Raw genomic sequence first — 22977 nt, 5'->3', positions numbered from 1 at the left:
CTGCTTCTCTGGCTGTAAGTAGAGCTGGGGAGGGGTGCCCCCCCGTTTAAGGTTTTTGGGGGGAGCAAGGAGGGAAGGGTCTTTGTAACTTTGAGAAGAGGAAGGGGGGGGAAGCGACCTCTGAATAAATCGGGTATGTTGCTGGCTTTAATAGTAGAAAGGTTTTATTTGCTTCAGACCCACAAAAATTGCCTCTCCGAGGCGAAAGCAAAACCCAAATAAATACACGCAGCCCCTCCCCCCATTATGCTGCTGCTCCAATTCAAGGCTGCAAAAGGAGGGTCTGGTTCCCCCCCCCCCCGTGGGGTAAATATCTGCACTGCAGCCCTCGCAAGGAGGAGAGGGATAAACCGTAGAGATTGACCAGGGCTTCTTTCTCCGAAGGAAGGGAAACTAGAGTCGTCCTTGCATTCAGACAGGCAAACAGACACCCGACAGCCTTCGAAAGCCTGTGTGGGCGTAGCGGAACCCAAGGGCGCCTGTTGCATTTTCCCCTCCGAAGGGCCCTGCCTCTCTCTCGGCCTCAGGAGTGCAGGAAGCGGTTGAAGGCGTTGTAGGCCGACTCCAGGTCGAAGAGCATCTGACGGACCTGGGAGTCATCCAGTTCGTCGGAAGCCGACATCCCACTCAAGGTCTGCAGCCTAGAGAGAAACGGGTCTTGAGCAGAGGGGGAGGAGGGGGCCTGCCTCGCCTCCCCAGTCTCTCCGGGGGAGGAGGAGGAAAGACTAATTAAATTAATACTAGGCGACCAAACAGTAAGCAGCCCAATAAAGGAACTGCCAAGGCCGTTCCTGCTGACATTGGCAGGGCAGAGAGAGAATCCCACGCCCTCCTACCACTGATAACGTTACCTAGTCGGGTAATGAAAGGTCTGCAAAAAAAAGACCCCCCCAAGTTGTTGTCATTGTCCTCCTCCCCTCGTCTCCTTTCTCCAAACCCACCGGCCTCCTCCTAGCACTGGTGAAGTTCCCTAGTTGGGTGGTGAAACGTCTGCAGAACAGCCAAGGCCGGAGAGCACCCCCCCCCGCAAGGGAAAAAGAATCGGCATTTGTTTCTGCATCTCCTCTGGCTTTACCCAGCCCCGCCTTCCAACGGGACGGAGGGGCACACGCTGGCAAGGGTGCCGTCGGGCCAAGGAAAGAGCTCACCATTGGCTCACTTTCTGCCGCCCCTCGAAGTCGGGGGGCAAATGGCTCATGCGGTTCATGGTTTCCATCAGCTCTCGCAGGTCTGGCTGGATCTGTGGAGGAGGAGAAAGGGGAAACTTTGCTTACCTCCTACGGAAGGGAGAGGAAAGTCAGGGGAGGGAGGGAGGAAGGATAGGAAGAAGGAGTGAGGAAAGAAGGAAAAGGGAGGGAGGGAGGGAGGAAGGAAAAGAGGGAGGGAGGAAGGAAGAAGTCTGGGAGGAAGAGGAAGGGAAAAATGCGGAAGGGAGGGAGGGATCTGGAGGAATGGGGCACAGGCCCTGCTTGAACATGGGCAGAGGTAACTGTTTTTGCAGCCCTCTCCTTGAACGTTGTGGCTTCAGGGTCAGGGAGCAGCCGGGGGGGTGGGGGTGGGGGTCCTCAGACTTTTCTCCCCAGAGTCGATGGTGGGGGGGGGGAGAGAAACCAGGATCTTACCTCATCCATGGCCCGGATTTCCAAGCGCAGCTTGTCCATCACGGTGATAAAGAGCTAGAATAGACACAGAGAGAGAGAAAGCCGCCCCAGTCAGGCACCTGGCCAGATGTATCTTGTGGAGAGTGCCCCCCCCGGGGTCTCCCCCCAAAACCTACCGAGACGATGTCCGCGATGCAACGGTTGAGGTTGCCTTTGTCGTCCTTGATGGTGATGGGCCGGTCTTCCTTGATCCTCTCCATGGCCAGCGGGCAGTCGAGCTGGGGAGGGAAAAAGGGACCGCTTCTCAGATTCCCCCCCTCCCCTGAACAGGCCTGCCCCCCCCCGTCACCAGGCGCTCTTTCATGCAACCCCCCCCCCCTTTGATCTCTTACTCGAAACCTGCGACAAAAGTCATCGATGGAGTTGATCTCCAGCCCTTGCACCTGCTTGAAGGCGGCCTTGTATTGGACCAGGAGGCGCGAACAGGCGGCCGTGTACCTGCCAGGAAGGGAGGGGTCCAAAAGTGAGCGGCAATGGGGTGGGGGAAAAGTAAAGGCTTCCCCCGTCCAGCCGTGTCCGACTGTGTGCGCGCTTATCTCTGTTTCTTGGCCAACCGTTGTCCGAAGACAATTTCCACGGTCATGTGATCAATTATGGTAAATTAAGACCGGGTCTTAATATCAGGGAAACACGGTAGTGGTACCTATTTACCCGCTTGCATCTGCGTGCTTTTGAACTGCTAGGTGGGCAGGCACTGGGGCAAGCACGTAGTGCTCAGCCCAGTGCATAGTGCTCTGGTCTCAAGCCCAGGCTGGCAGCTTTAACTGCTGAGCCATCGTGGCCCCTTCAGCAAAGAGGAGGGGTCTTTATTTAAAACATTGATTACGGCCCCATCTTTCAGCCAATTCCGGGCAGCTCCCAACTAAAGTTTAGAAAACATAAAATCCGTTTAAAAATGCAGCCAGTTAAAACCGTAACAAAATATTTGAAATATTTGTATGTATAGTCTTGTCCCTCCTTGGCAGTGACTGGTGAGAATTAAGTTCGTACAGGTAGTCCTTGACTTACAACCATTCGTTTAGCAACTGTTTGAAATTACAACCCTCTGAAAAAAAGGCGATTTATCGCCATTTTTCACACTTGCAAACCATCCTAGCATTCCCCACGGTCACCTGATCAAAATGGCAACTGGCTTGTATTTATGACGGCTGCATAAATGGGGTTCCGTGATCCCCTTTTGCAACCTTCTGACAAGCAAAGTTGGCGGGGTAAGCTGGATTCACTTAACGACCGTGTGGCTAACTTAACAACTGCGTCGATTCACTTAAGAACTGTGGCAGGAAAAGTCGTCAATTGGGGCAAAAGGCATTTAACAAATGTCTCACTTAGCAACAGAAACGTTGGGCTCAATTGTGGCCGTAAGTTAAAGACGACCTGCATTGCCGCAGATGGAGCAGGCCAACAAAAATTCCTCCAGGCCGCTGGAAGTCTAAGGATCCATCAAAGAAGGGGAGGGGGTTAATTTGCGCTGCCTCTAATTGCTCTGAGTCCGTTGATGAGTCTCCCCCGGGAAAGACCAGGCTCTCCTATCAGATTCCAGCCCGATCTCTAGAAGCATCCGAGGAGGCCAGGCAGGATCACCAGCTGGCCTTTCATTTCAGGTTTTCTCCGGGCAATGGACCTGTTCTCTCCCTTTTTTCCTTAGTAGAATGGTACAGGGTCCCCTGCTTAAGTGTGGGCTGGACTAGAGGACCTCCAAGATCCCACCGAACTCGTGTCTTGCTATAATACTTGCCGTGAGGCCTTCAGACACTTACTCGTTGGGGTTGACACAGTCCTTGATGTAGGCCTTCTCCAGGGCTTGCATAGTCTTCACCACAGCGAACAGCTCGGCCATGTTGTCGTATCTGAAACCAAGTGGAGTGCAGTAGCACCTTCCCAAGCGGGGCGGGGGCTGGGCCCAGGGGCCCCTTCTCGGGTTGCTCTGCGCACTCAGCCCCGGGCTGCTGGTTCTCCCTTTGACCTCCAGCGGCTCCCCATTCAGAGAGGCCCGCAAGTCTGTACGGAGCAGGGCTCCCCAGCCTTGGCCACTTTTAAGACTTGTGGACTTCAACTCCCAGAATTCCCCAGTCCACGAGTCTTAAAAGTGGCCAGGGTTGGAGACTTCTGGCAGAGGGGATCATTTGGGGTGGGGGGGGAGACACAGAGTTACTGGATAGCAGGACGGGTGCCATATAAAGTCAATAAACAGAAAGGAGAAGGAATAACAGCACTTAGAACTTATATGCCACTTCACAGAGCTTAACAGCCCTCCCACGGAAGGTTACAGGGTCAGCACGTTGCCCACAATCTGAGTCCTCATTTTACTGAGGACGGAAGGAAATGTAAATACGAGAAAGAAAAAGAAAAAAAGAAAGAGAAAGAAAGAAAGAGGAAGGAAGCGTACATACAAGAAAAAGGACAAGGAAGGAAAGAAATGAAAAAGAAAAGAAAGGAAGGAATGCAAATAGAAGAAAGGAAGGAAAGAAAGAAAAAAGGAAGGAAATACAAGAAAGAAAAAGGAAAGAAAAGAAAGGAAGGAAATACAAGAAAGAAAAAGAAAAAAAAGAAAAAAAGGAAATGCAAATACTCACAAGGAAGAAGAGAAAGTCTAAAGGACAAATACTCACTTTTCCCGTTCCCTGGCATTTTTGTACAGCTTCACTTCCTGCAAGGAGGAGAAGTTCAGAGCTGCTCCCGACCCCTGTCCGGGTGGGGGGGGGAGGGAGGGCGGGCACTGTGTGGGGGTGGGGGCTACAGGGAGGAAACCCCCCCCCCGTCCCCTTTCAAGCAAGGGGGAGGGCAGCCCTGGCAGCGCCTGCAACGGCCGGCCTCGGGGGACCCCTCCCGTCCCCAAGGGGGGGGAGGACACACACACAGAGAGACGCACAGAGGGAGGGAGGGAGGCCCCCCCACCCCCCGACTTGCCTCGTAGAGCTCCGGCTTGTTCCCGGGGGCTGAAAGCGGAAGGGAGCGGAGAGGTGAGCGTCGCCCGCCAGCCACGGCCCTCCCCTCCCCCCTCCCCTCCCCCCCCGGCCGAGGCCTCACCTCCCATCCCGGCGTTGGCGGGGATCCCGTGGAACATCCTGCCGGCGGGGCCCTGGGCAGCTGCGGAGACGGACGGCGGCGGCGGCGGTAGCGAGAAGCGGGGCGGCCCGCGCCCCCCTCCGGCCCGGGGAGAAGCGCTCTCCTCCTCCGCCTCCCGGCCGGCCGCCCGCCCACCCGCCGGGACCCCGGCCTCACCCAACGCGCAGGCCCGCTTCCCGGAAGGTCGGCCGATCGGCTGGCCGCGTCTGCCGCTCCTCCTCCTCCGCTCGGCGCTCGATTGGGCAGGCGGGAGCTGCGCGCGCACCTCGGCCGGGGAGCTACGAAAGAGAAGAGCGGCGGCGGCGGCGGCGGAGCTGCGTGAGAGGTTCCGGGTTCCCGGCGGGAAAGCTCCGCCCTCTTCCCTCCCCCCCCACTCCGCGGCGACGCTGCGCGGAAGGAAGAGCCCCACGCCGCGAACGCGGGAGAAGCTGCGCTATCTCCTCCCCCTGCCCCCCCCGGCCCCTCACGTACGGCTCGTATTTGGCCCCGGAAGGGAACCCGGGCCCGCCAGGCCGAGCCGGAAACGGCGGGGGGGGAGGGGGGTAAAGCGGGAGGAGGCGCGAGGAGCGAAGAAAAAAGCGGAGCCGCCGCCGGGAGGGGAAAAGCGGCTCTGACGGGCCGGGAGCTTCGCGTCGGGGCCGGAGCGGCGCTCACCTGCCCTTCCGTGGATCTCCCGCGGCTGGGCACGCCCACTTCCGGTCCTGCGACCATAGACGCGGGGAAGGGGGACAGAGCGGGCGGCTTCCGGGTGGCCGGCGCGGTGCCTGTCGGGACAGCGCGGGCTTTTCCTGAGGAGGCCGAGGGCGGCGCTTTCCCGCCTTCGTCAGAAGCGGGCTGAGGCGGATCTTGCGCGGGTTTTCTTCCCTGCCGCCTCATCCTCCCTCCAGGCCCGCGGAAGGAGAGCCGAGCTACCGCCCGAGGCGGCGTCTGCGGCCGCTCTTCCCTGCCTCCGGGCGTTCGGGGCGCCTCCAGCCCGCCTCAGCCGGCCGGAAAGCAGCCCGCGTGGAAGCCGCGCTCGGGGAGGGTCGACAAAGCCCATCGTCCACGGCGGGCGGAATGAAACCCTTCGGCTTATTAATTTAACAAATGATAAAGTCAGGGGAGGGAAAGGAAGAGCTGCCTGGGGGGGGGAAAAACCTCCTTTGGATGCTGATTTGCTTGGACTGGCTCTCTTTTGTCCTCTCTGCCCTCTTTCTAGGCTCTGGAGCCGCCTGTGGCTTCTTCATCTCTGCTGCTGATCCTCCTTGCTCGAAATATTTGCCATAAGCGCCAACGCGCAATACTCGCCGGAGGGGGAGATTAATCGTGCTTTTTGACCCCCCGCTAGGCCGACCATGGATAAACCGTGCAAGAAAAGAAAAATTTCGGAGGAGAACAGAGTGTTTAATGATAGGTGGGCATATTCCTTTGCTTTCACTACTGACGAGACCGGCTTACCGGTATGTTTAATATGTGGTGACAAATTGGCAAACAACAAAAAGTCAAATGTTGCGAGGCATTTCCAGAATAAACACGCGGCCTTCGCTGAAAAATATCCGGATGGAGACGAGAGAAAAAAAGCCATTTCGGAGCTGATGCAGAAGGTTGATCTGAGCGAAAGTCATTTTATGAAGGTGAAGTCTGCAAATTCAACTACCTACGCTAGTTTTGTGGCCGCTCAGGAAATCATTAGGCACGGGAGGCCGTTCACAGATGGAGATTATATCAAAGAATTGTTCGTTAAGATTTCAGAACATCTATTTTCGGACTTTAACAACAAGAGCGAAATTGTGCAGAGAATCAGAGATATGCCTCTCTCTGCAAAGACTGTCAAAGACAGGACTATAGATATGGCAGAAAACATCACCAGACAGCAAATTAAAGACATCAATTCAGCTGTGGCGTACTCAATAGCCTGTAATGCATCTAAAGACAAAGGTGACATTGAGCAAATAGCGTTGTTCTGCCGATACGTGAACTCTGTTGGGCCACAGGAAGAAATGATTGAGTTTATACCCCTGAAAGGCCAAGCCCGGGGGGAGGACATCTGTGAGGCTGTCTTGGATTATTTTAAAACCAAAGAAATAAGCACCACTCACTTGGTGTCAGTGGCTACTGATGGGGCACCGAGTATGACGGGAGCGCAGGAGGGCTTTGTGGCTTTGCTGCAGAAGTCACTGGGTAGAAAGCTGCTGACGTTTCACTGCATCATGCACCAAGAGGCATTGTGTGCTCAAACATTTCCTCTGGAATGCGCAGAAGTAATGAATGTTGTCATTCAGCTTGTCAATAAAATAATGGCACAAGGTGTGAATCGCCATCAGTTCAGTCTGCTACTGGGTGAGGTGAAAAGCACATCTTCTGATCTCCTGTTGCACAACAAAGTCCAATGGCTGTCCAGAGGGGAAGTGCTAAAACACTTTGCCGCATGTCTGCAAGAGGTGAAAATTTTCCTGGGCAGCAAAGGGCTCACCTTTCCTGAGCTGCAATGGCCAGAATGGCTGGAAAAGCTACACTTCATGGTAGATATGACAGCGCACCTGAACACCCTGAACACAACTCTTCAGGAGAGAGGAGGCACAGCCCTGCACATGCTGGAGGAGGTTTTGGCATTTGAGCATAAGTTGGCAATGTTTGCCAGAGATTTACAGACAGGTACACTGTCCCACTTCCCCTCCTTGAGAGAGTTCAGACAAAGTCACAACATGATCAATTTGGAGTATTTGCAGTCCGCAGTCACCGCAATGCAAACATCGTTTGGGAAGCGATTCTGTGAGTTCAGAGAGGAAAAAAACACATTGTCTTTCCCTGTCACTCCCCTGACCATCGATCCATCTGCATTGAATATGACTGCATTTGCAGATGTAAGTCAATCCGATCTGGAGATGGAACTGGCCGACATAGCCGACAAAAATATGTGGGTGTCCAAGTTCCAACGCTTGACGGATAATCTTGAAGATGTCGCCCGTCAGAAGGCCATACTTGCTCAAAATCAGAAATGGAGTGATATTGAAAACCTTCCCAAACCGGACAAACTTATATTCGAAACATGGAATGCCATCCCCGTCACTTATACGAACATGAAAAAATACGCATTTGGAGTCCTGTCAATCTTCGGATCCACATATATATGTGAGCAGGTCTTCTCCAACGTGAATTATATTAAAAATAAATACCGCTCACGCCTCGCAGTCAACAGCTTACAATCCTGTGTGAAGATGAAGGTGACGTCTTACAGCCCTGATGTGCAAACACTCTGTGCTGATGCTGAGAAGCAAAAATCACATTAACCAGGTAAAATAAAATATTTTTAATTGGCTTATTGTTTTGCAAATATGTATTTTACATTGTTCAGTGAAGTAATCCTTTTTTTTATTCAGGTTGACTGTTGATTGCACGGTCCAGTACATGCAATGTAAGGATGATGGCACACAGAAGCAGAGGCATTTTTGGTTTGCTGCAGTGGATAACTTAAGTTTGGCTTTTTATTTCATAAATACGAGGAGGACTCAAACAGACATTGAGTATTTTATTTGAAAGTAACCTTCAACGCAGCGTTTTTTTCCCAGTTCAAAATGGTTTTGTTGCATGCAGAAATAAAAATTTTTCTCTGTAGCAGTTCATTGATTTCATAAATGCAACATACTATTTTTTATACATAAGGTAAAAAATGATATATGCAGTATCATCTTCATTTTAGATGTCAAAAGGGGTTTGTGGCTCCCGGTATTTTCTGTGGGAAATGGGTCCAAGTGGCTCTTTGAGGGTTTAAGGTTGCCGACCCCTAGTCTAGGCTCTTGGTCTCAGTCCTCGACTTACAGCCACAACTGAGACCAGAGCCTCCATTCGGTTGCTAAGTGAGTCACACCTAATTTTACCTCCCTTTTGCCACTCTAGTTCTTGCAGCTGTTAAGTGAATGGTGTGGTCATTAAACGAATCCAGTTTCCCGTTAGACTTGGCTTGTCGGAAGCTGGATGCAAAAGTCACAAACGGCAACCGCAACAACCCCGGGACAGGGTGGCCATCCATGCATCCCAGTTGCCTTGAATTTAAGTGTGAGGACTGGCTGCAAGTCGCTTTTTTCCTCTGCCATCGTCACTTCAAAAGGTTACTAAATGAGTGGTTGTAAGTTGAGGACTAACTGTAGGCAGGGTCTCCTGTTTGAGCAGGGGGTTGGACTAGAGGACCTCTAACGTCCCTTCCAACTCTATTCTGGCCCTTCCTCGGAAGAAATAAAAATGTAGAAGAATGTAACCCTACGACGTGTCAAGAGATGAAGGAAAGATAACAACCTGTACTGATGGAGTTTCGAGATGGGCCACAAGAAAAGAAGCAGCAGAAACCACAAGTAGGGGCAAAGGGACACATAGGCATACCTCTCTAGGGGCAAAAGGACACGTGTGCTCAAACTCCATAGACCAGACGTGTCAAACTCGTGATGTCACGCAACGTATCGGAACTTTGTCCCCATGGCCGGCAATGGGGTGGGTGCGGTTTCCTTGTGACGCGTCTCGCCTGTGGGCCGGCAGTTTAAACCCCCCCCCGCCGCCCTAGACAAATAGACACACAGACTAAAAGCAAGGAAGAACTCCAAAAAAAGGCAATAGCTTTGTGAAAAGTGACTTCTGGAAATCAACTTTGTACATAAAAGATCGTGCTATACGGTTGTTCAGGGTCAGCCCCCAAATTGGACTAGGTCTCCGTAAAAGTTTTGCAAAAGTCCATCTCTCCTATTTGGCTCTTGGATCGGCTTCTGTGCCGGGCCAAACCCATTTTTGGACAACGGTTTGTCTTGGCGTTCCGAGCGTGGCATCTGCTTGAATGGGTGGCTGTGGCTGGTCTTGGCTAGCTGGAGCTGTGGCTGAAGCTGCCCGCAGAAGAACAGCTGCTTTCGTTTACAGCCATCAGTAAGGAGGAATGGGGTTGTCTGAAAGCTGTGGCTTTAGTTGAAAGCTGTGGGTGGCAACAAGCCAGTTCTCCCTCCAACTCTTCTTGGTCTGCCCCGTGGTAGCGCTCTCTTTACGTGATTCCTAGATCTAGAGGGATGGAAGCTGCAGCCCAGGGGTTTTCAGACTTGGCCCTTGGGTGACCTGTGGACTTCAACTCCCAGAATTCCTCAGCCAGGCACGCGGAATTCCTGGAGTTGAAGTCCACAAGTCATAAAAGGGCCAAGAGAGGACGCTGTCTTACACAAGTGGGGATCTTTCACGCCCACCAAGTTCACCCAGGTTGCCAGTAGTGGCTGCCCAGCAGGCTGCGAAGAAATGAGGATCAAACATTTGGATGTAAAACGGGTATCGTGCCCAAGGAGCCGGTAGAGCGGAATAGCAAGCCATGGAGGTGACCGGAGAAGGAGGGGACAACATATGACTTCTTTTCCCCAGGTTGGGCATTTTTAAAAGAGGAGCATTAAGCAGCCTTGAAGAGCTTTGCAGATTCTCAATGGGGAGGGAGGTGGTCAGTGGGGCTGCAGGTTGCCCACCCCTGCGGCATTTTCCCCCTCTCAAAAGGCAGACACTTCGCTATCGCTGTACTGAAATTGTTTCACTGAAGGGTTTCCGTTACCTGAATCATTTCACGTCAACAAAAGCTGTAAAGTAGGAGAAAAACATAATTTGCGATTTTTTTTCTTTTATGCAAATTTTATTGCTTACAAGTGGATTTGCACAGTGTTCTTACATTTAACCAAACAGCTCGTACGGAGAGTGCAGAGATCTACTGAAGCATCGGTGAAAGACAATTCGGTTGTTAGCGGCTGTGCTCCGCAGCAGAGCCGTTTTCATTGTTGCATTAAAACAAAATGCCAACGGAAAGCTAAACATTCTTTCAAATGGAACAGCTGAGATGCTAAGGAACAGGCTGGTCTGCCTAAAACTACCGGCGGGACCTCCGAGTGACAAAAACATTCGAACGACACCGACACGGCCACGAGCACGGGCGATCAAGTACATACACAGGCCTTCTGGAGTGCGAGGAATAGTTACAGAATCCACAACGTGGCTGCACGAGCTTCCTGGGCCACTGTCGCCAGAGGAGGCTGCGCTTTTCCAGGCCAGCGTAGCGCGCCAGAGCCAGGAGGCAGCCTGTCCTAAAAAGCCCACCGCTTCCGTTTCCCCCCGCCCCGCTCAAGGCTACACAAGAACCACGAGAGTGTGGAAATGCCAAAGTTCCACTGTGGAACACAACAACAAAAGATGGAGAGGCAGCCCAGCAGATGAGGCATGGAAGGCCAGGCGTCTGTTGCATGCAGAGCAGTGGGGGAAGCGGTTGGACGGACAGCAGGACCGACGGTCACAGACTGCATGGGGTGAATCATGGCAGCGCATTTGGCCTACCCTTCGGGGCTGGCGCGTAAGCAGCCACACTTTGGAGAAAGACAGGTGTGTGGAGGAGGGCCTTCCCTTGGCATTTTCGCTCTTCGGGAAGACACCCCTCGGATGACATCAGACGCCCATACAGCTTACCTTCCAAAACCAAAAAGGGGGAGCTAAGGGTGCCAAGGGAGGGGGGCCCGGGCGTCCTGCGAGGGGCGCTGCCTCTCGTCGGAGCAGGCCGGAGCAGCTGCAATCACAGGGGGATGCTGCACCAGAGAGGCGGTTTCGTCCTCCACTAAGAGCTGTGATTGCGCTGTCAAACTGAAAAAAAGGGCTTGGTTACGGTGAGCACGTCCGCAGTTCGGCTCTTTCAATAGGTTGGCCAAAAAATTCAAAAGTATAAAATTCCTAGGACTTCCCTTCTACCCAATTCGTGTCCCTGGGCCAACACCCCCTCGGCAAACTGGCAACTACAGGACGTCTTAAAATTACCAAAGTTTGCCAGCTGTTTACTGAGCTTTCGAAGTTATTTGTAGGACAGACTAAACACTTAAAATCCTTCATACAATGGGTGTTACTGACCAGGAGGCCTTTGAGAAGAGAAATGGCGGATGAAAAAGAAGGGGAGCGTGTACATTACAATAAAAATTCTAAGTTTGCCTAGGGGCTCCATCCATATTTTTTTTGTTCTTGTTAACAAAATATCACTATTACCGCTATATTACAGAGAGAAATAGTTCATAGAATAACCAACTCTTCTATTACAATTTCAGAAATGTGTTTTTAAAAACCCTCTCATTTTAAAATGCCCTTAATATCTTGTGCTATACTAAATATATATATATTTATATCCTCTATATACCGCTGTGCAGCAAAAATACACTTTCACCCCAAAGTATGGGCTGTAGACTAGACATTTTTTTTAAGATGAAAAAATACTGCAGGCTTTAAAGCTCAAAATGAGGCTTTTTTTTTACCAGAACAGTGCATGTGAGAACTATTTGCAGAAGCACAGAATTTTGAGGCAGCAAAACTATGGTTCAGATTAGCTACTGCGTGTGAACACGTGCCAGTCCTTCAATGTGGCCTAGTATTTAGCATCATCCTTTAGTTAATGATGGCAAAATGCCCACTTATTGTATCGCTTAAGGTGCTAGAGATTTACGTTACGCAAAAAGGTTTGAGAGTAAATGAGCCAGCCCAGAATTTTGAGAGTTAGCACTGTAACTTCTAGATCGGGGTAGGCAACCTTGGCTCTTTGATGACTCATGGACTTCAGCTCCCAGAATTCCTGAGTCATAGCTGACTCAGGAATTCTGGGAGCTGAAGTCCATGAGTCATCAAAGAGCCAAGGTTGCCTACCCCTGTTCTAGACCAAGTGGAATGATCTGCCTTCCAAACCATAAAACAAGTTGCCCAAAATAAACCGTCTTCCGCTTTTTCGTTTTCTTCACAACAGCTTCAAGAAGAGTGTACAAAATAAAAGCATTTCAGGTACAATCCCAGCCTAGCTGCACTTCTTGGCCGTTTTTGAAAACATCGATTAAAAATGTGGCAAAGAGTGAATGAAGAGGGCTAGGAACTCCTTCTGGGCTTTACATGGCGTGTGCTCTAAGACTAAGATAATTCCCAGAAGGGGCCTGAAGACCCTCAATACACACAAAGATCCGGAAACTTCATCTCATAGACGGGAACCGATTGGTAATGGGGGCAGCCGGCGGTGATGGTCAGTGTTCCCGAAGGGCTGGGAGGGGGCCTGCGAAGAGAAAGGCCACAGGGTCACAAGGCAGACTTTCCGCTGGACAATCCCGTCGCTGGACAATCCTGTCTTTCGGCTGGCTTTGGACCCGGCTTTTTCAATACAGTCAGATCCGAAATGGCTTCAGCTGAGGAATGTATAACTTCCTAAATTGTCATTTTTATTGTCTTCTGATGGCTACTGGAGACAGTTTGCAAACTAATACTTGAACAAGTAAAAAGTCCCTGGCGTGGTGGAAAAGACAACGGAGACTAACCCAGACGCTGGGGAATCCAGCAATTGTCACCAAGGACCAACTTATCAGAACTAAATATTACAGGTGGTCCTCGCTTAGCGACTGCAGCCGAGTCTGGCAACTCCGTTACTAAGTGACACGGATGTAAACTGAGACACCCTGTGTCCAGCTGCAATTGTGAAATGAATCACCACGGTCGTTAAGCACAATGTCCGTGGCCACGATTGGTGGCTTCCCGCTGGCTTCCCCACTGACCGACTCTCAGAAGGTGGCAAATGTGACCGCAGGATGCTGCAACCGTTGTAAATTCACACCAATTGCCAAGCACCCAAATTGCGATCGTGTGATGCAATGGTCCTGTGTGTGAAAACCAGCCCTAAGTCGCTTTATTTTCAGTCCTGTTGCAACTTCGAACAGTCACTAAATGAACTGTTGTAAGTTGAGGACTGCCTGTACCGTCTTTTGGTCATTCCTGAATTTCCCACCCTTTGAACTCACGACTCCCAAGTTCCAGTCCTCCTGTTTCCCAGCCAAAATCCAACTAGCCCTTCTGGAATTTCCCCTTACCGAATGGTGAGCTCCAGTATCTGAGCCAGTCGGTCGTGGAGGAGGTTTGCCTGGAGAGAAAACAGACCGAGTGAGATCGAGTGGCGATCAAGGCGAGATTCCTTTCTTTTGTCTCTTCAGTGGGACAACCGGCCTCCCAGAGCTGGGCGTGCTCCATCGCTGGAGGTTTTTAAGAATGAGTTAAGACAATGGAATGGCATAAGGACTTGTGTTCCTAGCGGGGGCTGGACTAGAAGACCTCCAGGGCCCCTTACAGCCCTAGGATTCTTATTCTTAGAGTCATAACAATCTAAGTTCCAACAAGAGAAGGAGCAGAGGTGATTTGATAGCAGCCTTCCAGTATCTCAGGGGCTGCCCCAAAGAAGAGGGAGTCAAGCTATTCTCCAAAGCCCCTGAAGGCAGAACAAGAAGCAACGGATGGAAACTAACCAAGGAGAGAAGCAACCTGGAACTAAGGAGGAATTTCCTGACCATTTGTATGAAATGGTATAGGGCTTCCTGCCTGAGCAGGGGGCTGGACTACAAGACCTCCAAGGCCCCTTCCAACTCTGTTATTCCGTATTCTATTCTGTATTCTCGTCTTGAAGCATCTCATATTCTGGATTATCCCTCACTGATAAAGCTGGAAAAAATCCTCTTTGGGAGAAAAACACCGTAACGTGGCCCGCCTTCTCTCTTCCCACATCTCCCGAGAAGAGAAGGCAGTGTTTTTGTCCACAGCTACAACCCCGTTTCCTACTGTGTCGAGCAGAAATTTTAAACAGGGTGTTTCTTGTTCAGCCAAGAGTTTCAACCTGACAATCCTGCTCTGGATGCCAGTTCCCATCTGTAGGAGGGACAGTGAAAGGTTTTGTCCCGTCCTCACGCTTTGCACACTCGTCTGCCCTGATTCTCACACTCCGTTATGCAGAATAAAACTGCACCAGATTGTATCTCCCAACTCTGCACCAGATTGTATCTCCCAACTCTTCACCCTTGTAGGACAAGGTGGTACCACGAGCACCGCAAATGGAGGAAAGTGGAGGCCTCTGGTCACCCCAGCTTAGCTCGTGCTGTGGGATCCTCACTCTCTCAAGTGGACCCTCCAGCTGCCTTGCAAGGCTATCTGGGCATCACCAAGCCGGGGGCTGTTGTAGAAGATGTCGCTTGCTCGGCTCACCTTGGTCTCGCACTGTGCTGCAATCTCTTCGAAGGGAGCTTTCTGAAACTTCTCAATGACAAGACGCCTCTTCTCCTTCTCCTGCTCTTCAAGGCCAGTATTATCTTGGGAAGTTGATAATTTTTTAAAAAAAACAAACAATGGAGAAAGGGATGGAGAAGGAAAGAGAGAAAGGAGAGAGAAAGAAACACACAAAAAAAAACTGTTCACAAAACACACGGCGAAACAGCTTCCCCAAAACACCCTGGTTGAAGCAGTTGGCCTGGGACGCAATCTCAGCCCGGCCATGGGCGGCTGGATGGCTACGCCAGAGACCGTGCAGGTCTTCTCTAGAGTAAAAGCATCTGTGGTCTGCCAAGAGGACAAGAGACTTCCCAGGAATTCTGGGAAGTTCCGGGACACTTAGCCTTCCATTCTGTCGGAATAAACAGGCACCTCTGAGCTACTCATTTTGTGCACTACGCTGTATTTTTGCTACGCCATGCGAAATAAATGAAAAAAAAATAAGTGAACAATACTTCAAAAGAAAAGCTTGGTTTGGTTGAGGAAAGATTAGTTCAGACTCTTTAGTGGACGGACCTGATCCAATCTGGAGCCTAATTCGTCCCATCATGAATATTAACTGACCTACTAAACACGCAGCTGTGTTTTCTCACCCCTGATTGCCCCAAAGGTACTTTTTCCAAAAGACAACTTGTCTTTCTGGTTTTTTTGTTCCCTTTAAAACGTTTTGCTTCTCATCCAAGAAGCATCTTGAACTCAACTTTCTTTGGGGGGTTTTTTCCCTTGAAAACGTTTCGCTTCTCATTTAAGAAGCTTCTTCGGTTCTGCAGATACTTCCTGGATGAGAAGCGAAACGTTTTCAAGGGGGGAAAAAAACAAAAAACCAGGAAAATCCAGTTGCCTTTTGGAAAAAGCACCTTTGGGACAACCACAACCTTGGATGATGGAGAATCTCCATAAATATTCCAGATCCAATCCACAGTAGCAAGGATTATGATTACATTATTGGGGAGGGGGGGGGAATCATGCTGCTTGTTAAGAGTGTGACACACTAAGGATGGGCAGAGGATATAAATTTTACCCCGAAGGTGTTTTTTCAAGAGGCAACTGGACTTTCTTGGGGGGTTTGTTTTTTTTCTTCTTTGAAGACGTTTCGCTTCTCATCCAAGAAGCTATATATCGTGATGCATTTTACCTATTGCCTTCTTCAGCGCTTCAAAAGTAATCTCCTCCGTGCTGTTGACCTGGGGACGGAGGGAAGAGGTGTTTTGCTTAAATAGAACAACAGTCAAACAGAAAGGAAAATAAAATAATTTACTCTTGTTTTACAGCTCTGGTTTAGGCAAGAGGGAACTGCAAGGAGGAAACTACGAATTAACCATGTAGAAACCATCGGAATGCCGCAACTGTCAACCTGGGCCTGCAAGGAGGCCCAACCATATTTTGGAGCTAGAGGATCTGCAGGAAATGTGGGGAAACACCCCAAAACCAAGATGAGAAAGATGGTTTTGGGAACATCTGGAATCTGTTCTTTTTGTCAGAGGAGGTGATATAAAGGGTTGACCGGAAAGATATCCAAGCTTTTAATATCTATAAATATTAAACATTAAATTTAAATATTAATGGAGAATTAAAATTGGGAAAAATTCATTGGGTTATTGTCTAAAGCAGGGGTGTCAAACTCAATTTCATTGAGGGCCACATCAGCATTGCGGTTGCCCTCAAGGGGCCGGGTGGGTGAGGCCAGGGTGGGCATGGCCTACTGGGTGGGCGTAGCTAGAGTGCCTATGGCCTACTGGGTGGGCGTGGCCAGCTCTACATCATTCGCTTCAAGGGTGCCTATGGGGGCCTGGGCAGGAGTGGGACAGATCTGAGGGTCTCTGGCAGAAGGAGGGTCTCAGGGCCAAGGCAGTGGGGGCCGTTCCCTCACTCTTTCCAGGATGGCTTCGCGGGTCGCATGAAACCACTTTGCGGGCCTGATCCGGCCCCCGGGCCTTGTGTTTGACATGTCTGGTCTAAAAGATGGAATGTTAAAACAATTAAGATATATATAAACTAAAAAATATTGATAAATGTAAGAAAGTTATTTTTCATTTGATTGACAGAATAAGACGTATTAAATATGAGACAGTACATATTAAGGGGAAAAGAGAGGAATTTACTGTAATAGTTTCAAATTTGTACTAATAATATCTGTATGTAATTGAATTATTGTAACTTAGTCGCCACGATGCTTTTCAAAGATATAATTGTAACATTAGAAAATCAATAATTTTTTTTTTAAAAAAGGATATCCAAGCTTCTGCACCTGCCCTATTCACACTACATTATGTTGAATCTGTAAACAATTATACACAATTGCACATGGAGAGCCAGTCTGGTGTAGGAGTAAAGGCCTAAAAAACAGGAGTTCTAGTCCTGCCTTAGGCAGGAAAGCCGGCTGGGTGACTATGGGTCAATCACCAGGAGACGGTGAGTTCTAGTTCTGCCTTAGGCAGGAAAGCCAACTGGGTGACTTTGGCCAGGTACAAATGGATGGATAGATGGATAGGTACAATTGACAGGTAGGAAGGTGAAATCACTTAGGACAGGGCTCCCCAAACTCGGCAACTTTAAGACTTGTCGGCTTCAACTCAATTCAGCTCTGGGAACTGAATTCTGGGAGTTGAAGTCCATAAGTCTTAAAGCTGCCATGTTTGGAGAGCCCTCGCCTTAAAGGAACAAGAAAGATGAAAAGACTTTCCTAAGTGCATGAAGATACCTTGTCTTCTGCACCGGTTCCAGGAAGGATGTCCACCTGAATAGACACGGTGTCCACAATACTCTTCCTTCGTGACAGCCGGTCCTCGTCTACATAGACAGTGTCAGATAAGTTCGTACTTCTCATTGTGGGTGATATAAATTATAGTATACAATATCTGGTAATTTATGCATAAATTTTCTTAATAAATAAATAAATAAATACATGGATGGATGATAGAAAGATAGATGATAGATGGATGAATGGATAGATGGATGGACGGATAATAGATATGGATGGATAGATAATGGATGGAAAGATAGATAAATAGATAGATATGGATGGATAGATAGATAGATGATATGGATGGATAGATATAGATGGATAGAGAGACACAGATATGGATGGATGGACAGATAGATAGATAGATGATAGGTAGGTAGATGAATGAGAGAGGATAGAGGATAGATGAAAGAGGGAGGGGGGGAGGGGGAGAGAGAGAGTGAATCAGTAGGTTTCAGAAATTAGGAGTATGATGAAAACCTGTAGAGTGTGCAGGTAAGCCCTTGATTTACCACTGGTCACTTAAGTGACCAATCGAACTTCTGACAGGCCTACCTGGGAGGCACTTATGACCTGGATTTAAAATTGTGATGGTCACCATGTCCCCCAGTCACATTTTGGGTGCTTGGCAACCAGACGTATTTTTATCCATTGGCAGTGTCCCACGGTCACTAATTTTACAACTGTTTTGCCAAAAACTAACATGTTTATGTCCAACTTCCTGACAGTGAAGACAATTAGCCAGTGGAACAGAAGTTGCCTCCAGAGATCGTGGGTGCTCCATCCCTGGAGGTTTTTAAGAAGAGGCTAGACAGTCACTTGTCTGAGATGGTGCCTATGAGACGGCGAACCTTCTAGAGACGGAGTGCCCAAACTGCAACCCCAAACCCACTTCTGTATCGTCCAGCGCCGGGTGGACGTAGCCCATTGGGTGGGCGTGGCTGCACTGGTAACGGCAGGCTGGGTGGGACTACTGCCACGAGCCACCCACGTATCCATGGCCAAGACCACGCCCAGAGAGACTCACCTGTCACCTGGGGCACGTAAGGCACCGACAGCCTTTCCACGCTGTAGCCACTGCCTCCTAAGGATTCCACAATCTTGTGAGTCAGGAAGAACAAGCTCTTGTCGTCCTTATCAAAGTTCGGGGGAATGCTGTAAAAAAATAAATAAATGCATTGATCGAAATGAAGGGGAAAATCAATGAGGTTATGAGTGGATCTCTAACAGAACAGAGCTGGAAGGGACCCTGGAGGTCTTCTAGTCCAGCCCCCTGCTCAAGCAAGAGACCCTACACCATTCCTGACAGATGGCTGTCCAACCTCTTCCTAAAAACCTCCAGTGACGGAGCGGCCACAACTTCTGGAGGCAAGTCGTCCCAATGATAAATCGTTCTTACTTATTGCCTTCCAAGGTTCCCCTTTCAACCCACTCAACCTCTTTCCTCTTAGCTGGAAGGGAACTTGGCTGAAATCTTTCACCATCCCATCTTACTGTAATAACCTCTTGGTCGAGGTTTTTTATTATTATTATTGATAATATTTTAATTTTTTTAATTTTAATTCCATTTATATCCCGCCCTTCTCCGAAGACTCAGGGCGGCTTACAAGCTTAGCAGTAGCCTTCATTCTATGTATATGCCTACTTATTAGGGCTTTCACACACACACCCCAAGCGGCATTTTTACAAAGTCAGCTTATTGCCCCCAACAATCTGGGTCCTCGACACCAATCAAATCTAACATGAATTTAGTAAAGTGCTGCAGGTTCATCTTTAGAATGTCAGAATAAAAATTAAATTGCTAAACTGCATCGGTGTGCTCTGAACAATCTGTCCAATGGAAAAAGCCTAAATGATGTTCCCTAGTTGGGTCATGAAACATCTGCAAGAAAACAGCCCAGCTCAGAGAGCACCAAGGACCACCTCCTCCTCCTCCTCCTCCTCCTCCTCCTCCTCCTCCCCTCTTCCCTTCTAGCACTGATGATGTTACCTAGTTTGGGACATGAAACATCTGCAAGGAAACTGCCCAGCTCAGAGAGCACCAGGGACCCCAAAGTTCAATGCTGAGCTACAGAGATTCTCTTGTAAATTTTAGCTTCCTTCATCAGCCCCACCAGAAGCCTTTTTACCTGCATTTGTCTCGAAGTATGCTTTCCGGCAAAAAGTACGGAGCTTCCACTGTTCTGGTTTCAATCACCTGGAAAGCAGCGGGAGCAAACTTGTTAACCCAGCAGGATGAAATCAGTTGCTCCCTGATTGGGGGGGGGGCTTCTTTGGAGCACCCAAAACGGCTCGCTGCCTGCCGGGGGTGGGCGCTGGGGGTGGGGGGAGGGCGCAAAATGTTCCAAGGAAGAAGGGCCAAAAAGAAATAAAGAGGAAAAGGGACCAACCGCGACTCTGCTTGCCCCCCACACACACCTTGCTGATATGCTGGCAGAAAGCCGGGACGGCAATCATCTGGCTTAGGAAGTTGAGGTACGCGGCGACCAGCCCCATGATGCTGCACCGGTGGAACATGGGTAAGTTGTCCTCGTTAAGAATGGCAATATCCTTCCGGATGGAGGAAGAGGAGAAAAAGGAACAAAATCAAAACTCACAAAGTGCCAAGTTACTTCCTGGAAAGCATTGGAGGCAGGCGTGTGCGTTATTGGGTGCGGGGTTTTTTTCCTTCCTTTTGCGGACGTTCATCTGCTTAGGCATCTTCAATACCCCCTAAGCAGGCTTCCTCCCCCCCACCAGCCTGGCCTTCCTCCCCCCTCCCCCCCCCCGAGGTACCTGCAGAGCGATGGCCAGGCGGATGAGGTCAGTGACCACTTCTTCGTTGGCCAGCTCGATGGTGATCAGAGCCAGCGAGGTGTAGAGCAGCTCAAAGTTCTTGTGCACGTTGTCGTCCTCTTTGCAGCCCAAATAGACGTGCCGGTACAGCTGCTGGCCATGCTGCGCGGGGGAGATACAATCTGTGAGATACAATCTGTTGATGCTAAGAGCGAGGAATTAATGGTGCATTTCTCCCTTCCTCTCCTTCCCCATTTCTTCCCTCCCTCCCCCTCCCTCCCAGTCCCTCCCTCCCTCCCTTTCCCATTTCTTAACTTCCTTCCCCTTGCCTTTTATCTCCCTCCCTCCCTCCCTTTCCCCTTTCTTACTTCCCTTCCTCCCTCCCTCCTTTTTCTATAGCCACCCATTTCAATCAATGAATCTGGGTAGCTTACAACTCCCCAAGTATAAAAGCAATTAAAAGAAAAAGCATTTTACAAATAGAAAAACACTCTATACTGTATATATATATATATATATATATATATATATATATATATATATATATATATATATATATATATATATATATATATATATATATATATATATATATATATATATATATATATATATATATATATATATATATATATATATATATATATATATATATATATATATATATATATTTACCTTCTTCATAAAGTTCACGTCTTGCCGTGAAATTTTGTCTCGCTTGATCTTCAGATCGGAGACGTCCGGGATGATTCTGAAACGGGGAGGGGGGGGGGAGAAATTATTGCTGGTTCCTTACAGAAGCAACAAGGGGCCACTTAAAATCAGGAAGCGCTCAGAGGAGAATGGAAACTCTTTGTAAACTACACGGCCGTGGCACCTTTCCTGCTTTGTTGTATCAAGGACTTAACCCAGGCAGAGAATTCATCTCAACTGACAGATTGATGGGCCGCCTGGAAAAAGCTAAGTGGAAAATTGTGATGGAACACAGCAGGGGTCTTCCAACGTTTTGTGACTCGTGGACTTCAACTCCCAGAATTCCTCAGCCAGGTGCCTGGCTGAGGAATTCTGGGAGTTGAAGTCCACAAGTCATAAAAGGGCCAAGTTGGAAGACCCCCGGAATACAGAGAGTCCTCAACTTATGGCCACAATGGAGCCCAAAATTTATGTTGCTAAGTGTGAAACCTGTTTAGTGAGTTTTGCCCCACTGTAGGACCAACTTTCTTGCCAAATTTGCCGCAGTCGTTAAATTAGTCACACGGTCGTTAAACAAATCTGGCTTCCCCCACTGACTTTGTCAGCCAGGAGGTCGCGAAGGGGGATCACGTGACACACCCCCCGGGACACTGCATAACCATCGTAAATAGGAGTCAGTGGTCAAACATCGGAATGTAAATCAGGTGACCAGGGGGAAGATTCCTCAGTCATAAGTGTGAAAAATGGTCGTAAGTCACTTTTTTTCAGTGCCATTGTAACTTCCAATGGTCACTAAATGAGCTGTTGGGAGTCGAGGACGACCTACAACAAAATCCATCTTTGATGTAAACAGGCAGCCACAAAATGGATTAAATCAGAAAGCCCATCCAAGGTCGGCACTGCTTACAAATAACAATAACAATAACAATAACAAACAATAACAATAATAATAATAATGATGATGACAACGATGATGATAATAATAATAAGTAGTATAAAATTGGAAGGGACCTTGGAGGTCATCTAGTCCAACCCTATGGACGAGGCACTTATGTCGGAGGGAGCGATGGGGTCTGGGGAGGCAGGGAGGGCAACAGGAAGAATCGAAACCCAGCTGTGCCGTCCCGTGAGAAGCACCGGTGTTCCAAGGTCGTGCCGAAAAAAATGCCGAATCGGCAAGCCCGTAAAATGAGGGACTATTACCCAAATAATTCGTTCACACCTAATTGGAGCATCCCTGATAACCAGGGAATGGCTGCGGGGAAAGGGAAAGTTAACGGTAACTTTTGGGCGCGAAAACCTCCGATCCAGCTTTGCCTCTAGTCAAGCCTATTCCTGGCCAAAGGTGGGCCCGGAGTCCTTCTTTCCGAACCGGCGGCTGACTCCTACCTGATCCCTCGAAGTTTGGCTCTGTTGTCGTGCCGGTCAATGAGATTGTGCAGGATCTCCAGGACCAGCTGGCGCAGTTCGCAGTCCTCCATCAGGGAGGTGGAGAGCAGAGGGTCCAGGAAGGGCGCCGAGAGCACCGAGGCGATGGTCTTCGCGTTGTAGCCGGAGGTCACCTGCCGAGGAGCGGTCCCGAGTTACCCCTCACAGCCAGGACCGCCGGCGGCTCAAATGAGCCCAAGCGCTACTCAAGCCACAAAGGAGCCCGGGATTCAAAAATGCAGCTAGTCAGCTAGACAGTATAGTGAATGATGCCCCGTTTTAACGACCTTGTTTAACGGTTAAAAATGCTTAACAGTCAATAATTTAGGGACACGGTCGTTAAGTGAATTCCTCGATTTTGTTTGTCAGACAGTCGCAAAAGGGGGATCACATGACCCCGGGCCCCTGCGACCGTCATAAATAGGAGTCAGGTGCCACGCATCTGAATTTTGATCACCTGACCAGGGGGAGGCTACAAAGGCGGCAACGGTGAACAGCTGTCAAGAGTCACTTTTTCCAGTGTCTGTTATAACT

At 49.4% G+C, this 22977-nt stretch overlaps 3 protein-coding genes across 4 annotated transcripts in view; 1 reads left to right on the top strand and 2 right to left on the bottom strand.

The window, feature by feature from the left end:
• Positions 1 to 142: 142 nt before the first annotated feature.
• Positions 143 to 5419, bottom strand: VPS28 (VPS28 subunit of ESCRT-I). The gene is made up of 10 exons (XM_081323538.1): positions 5382 to 5419; positions 4689 to 5005; positions 4565 to 4597; positions 4271 to 4304; positions 3419 to 3508; positions 1994 to 2099; positions 1778 to 1879; positions 1623 to 1676; positions 1149 to 1240; positions 143 to 641 (listed from the first exon to the last, which is right to left on the bottom strand). The coding sequence occupies exons 2-10, from the start codon at positions 4723 to 4725 to the stop codon at positions 524 to 526; spliced, it is 666 nt and encodes a 221-aa protein (XP_081179664.1). The 5' UTR covers positions 4726 to 5005; positions 5382 to 5419; the 3' UTR covers positions 143 to 523.
• A 49-nt stretch (positions 5420 to 5468) lies between these two features.
• On the top strand, positions 5469 to 8324 carry LOC308665481 (general transcription factor II-I repeat domain-containing protein 2-like). The gene is made up of 2 exons (XM_081323534.1): positions 5469 to 8000; positions 8087 to 8324. Exon 1 carries the CDS (start codon positions 6062 to 6064, stop codon positions 7994 to 7996), a length of 1935 nt encoding a protein of 644 aa, XP_081179660.1. The 5' UTR covers positions 5469 to 6061; the 3' UTR covers positions 7997 to 8000; positions 8087 to 8324.
• A 1579-nt stretch (positions 8325 to 9903) lies between these two features.
• The window catches only part of EFR3A (EFR3 homolog A), a 51987-nt gene continuing 38913 nt past the window's right edge, over positions 9904 to 22977 (bottom strand). The window contains exons 14-26 of one of the 2 annotated variants that reach the window (XM_081323532.1): positions 22405 to 22577; positions 20998 to 21073; positions 20323 to 20484; positions 19966 to 20097; positions 19677 to 19744; positions 18575 to 18702; positions 17506 to 17594; positions 15940 to 15988; positions 14742 to 14845; positions 13583 to 13632; positions 12683 to 12777; positions 10273 to 10297; positions 9904 to 9961 (exon numbers count right to left, since the gene is read on the bottom strand). In XM_081323532.1, coding sequence (XP_081179658.1) covers positions 10278 to 10297; positions 12683 to 12777; positions 13583 to 13632; positions 14742 to 14845; positions 15940 to 15988; positions 17506 to 17594; positions 18575 to 18702; positions 19677 to 19744; positions 19966 to 20097; positions 20323 to 20484; positions 20998 to 21073; positions 22405 to 22577 — 1146 coding nt within the window. In that variant the 3' untranslated portion in view covers positions 9904 to 9961; positions 10273 to 10277. Of the gene's footprint in view, positions 9962 to 10272; positions 10298 to 10328; positions 12778 to 13582; positions 13633 to 14741; positions 14846 to 15939; positions 15989 to 17505; positions 17595 to 18574; positions 18703 to 19676; positions 19745 to 19965; positions 20098 to 20322; positions 20485 to 20997; positions 21074 to 22404; positions 22578 to 22977 lie in introns of those variants that run through there. The other variant, XM_081323533.1, reaches the window with a different exon arrangement.

The sequence above is a fragment of the Vipera berus genome, assembly GCF_964194415.1.
Source record: "Vipera berus genome assembly, chromosome: 3".
Lineage (NCBI taxonomy): Eukaryota > Metazoa > Chordata > Lepidosauria > Squamata > Viperidae > Vipera > Vipera berus.
This window is presented reverse-complemented; position numbering and strand designations above follow the sequence as displayed.

Bases quoted from the DNA above. Each gene is read 5' to 3' on its own strand.
- VPS28 (XM_081323538.1), bottom strand. From the start codon at position 4,725: ATGTTCCACGGGATCCCCGCCAACGCCGGGATGGGAG. The intron at 4,305-4,564 runs GTCGGGGGGTGG...CCTTGCAGGAAG, and splicing joins GCCGGAGCTCTACGAGGCAA to TGAAGCTGTACAAAAATGCC. The intron at 1,241-1,622 runs GTAAGATCCTGG...CCTCCTCCACAG, and splicing joins AAATCCGGGCCATGGATGAG to ATCCAGCCAGACCTGCGAGA.
- LOC308665481 (XM_081323534.1), top strand. From the start codon at position 6,062: ATGGATAAACCGTGCAAGAAAAGAAAAATTTCGGAGGAGAACAGAGTG.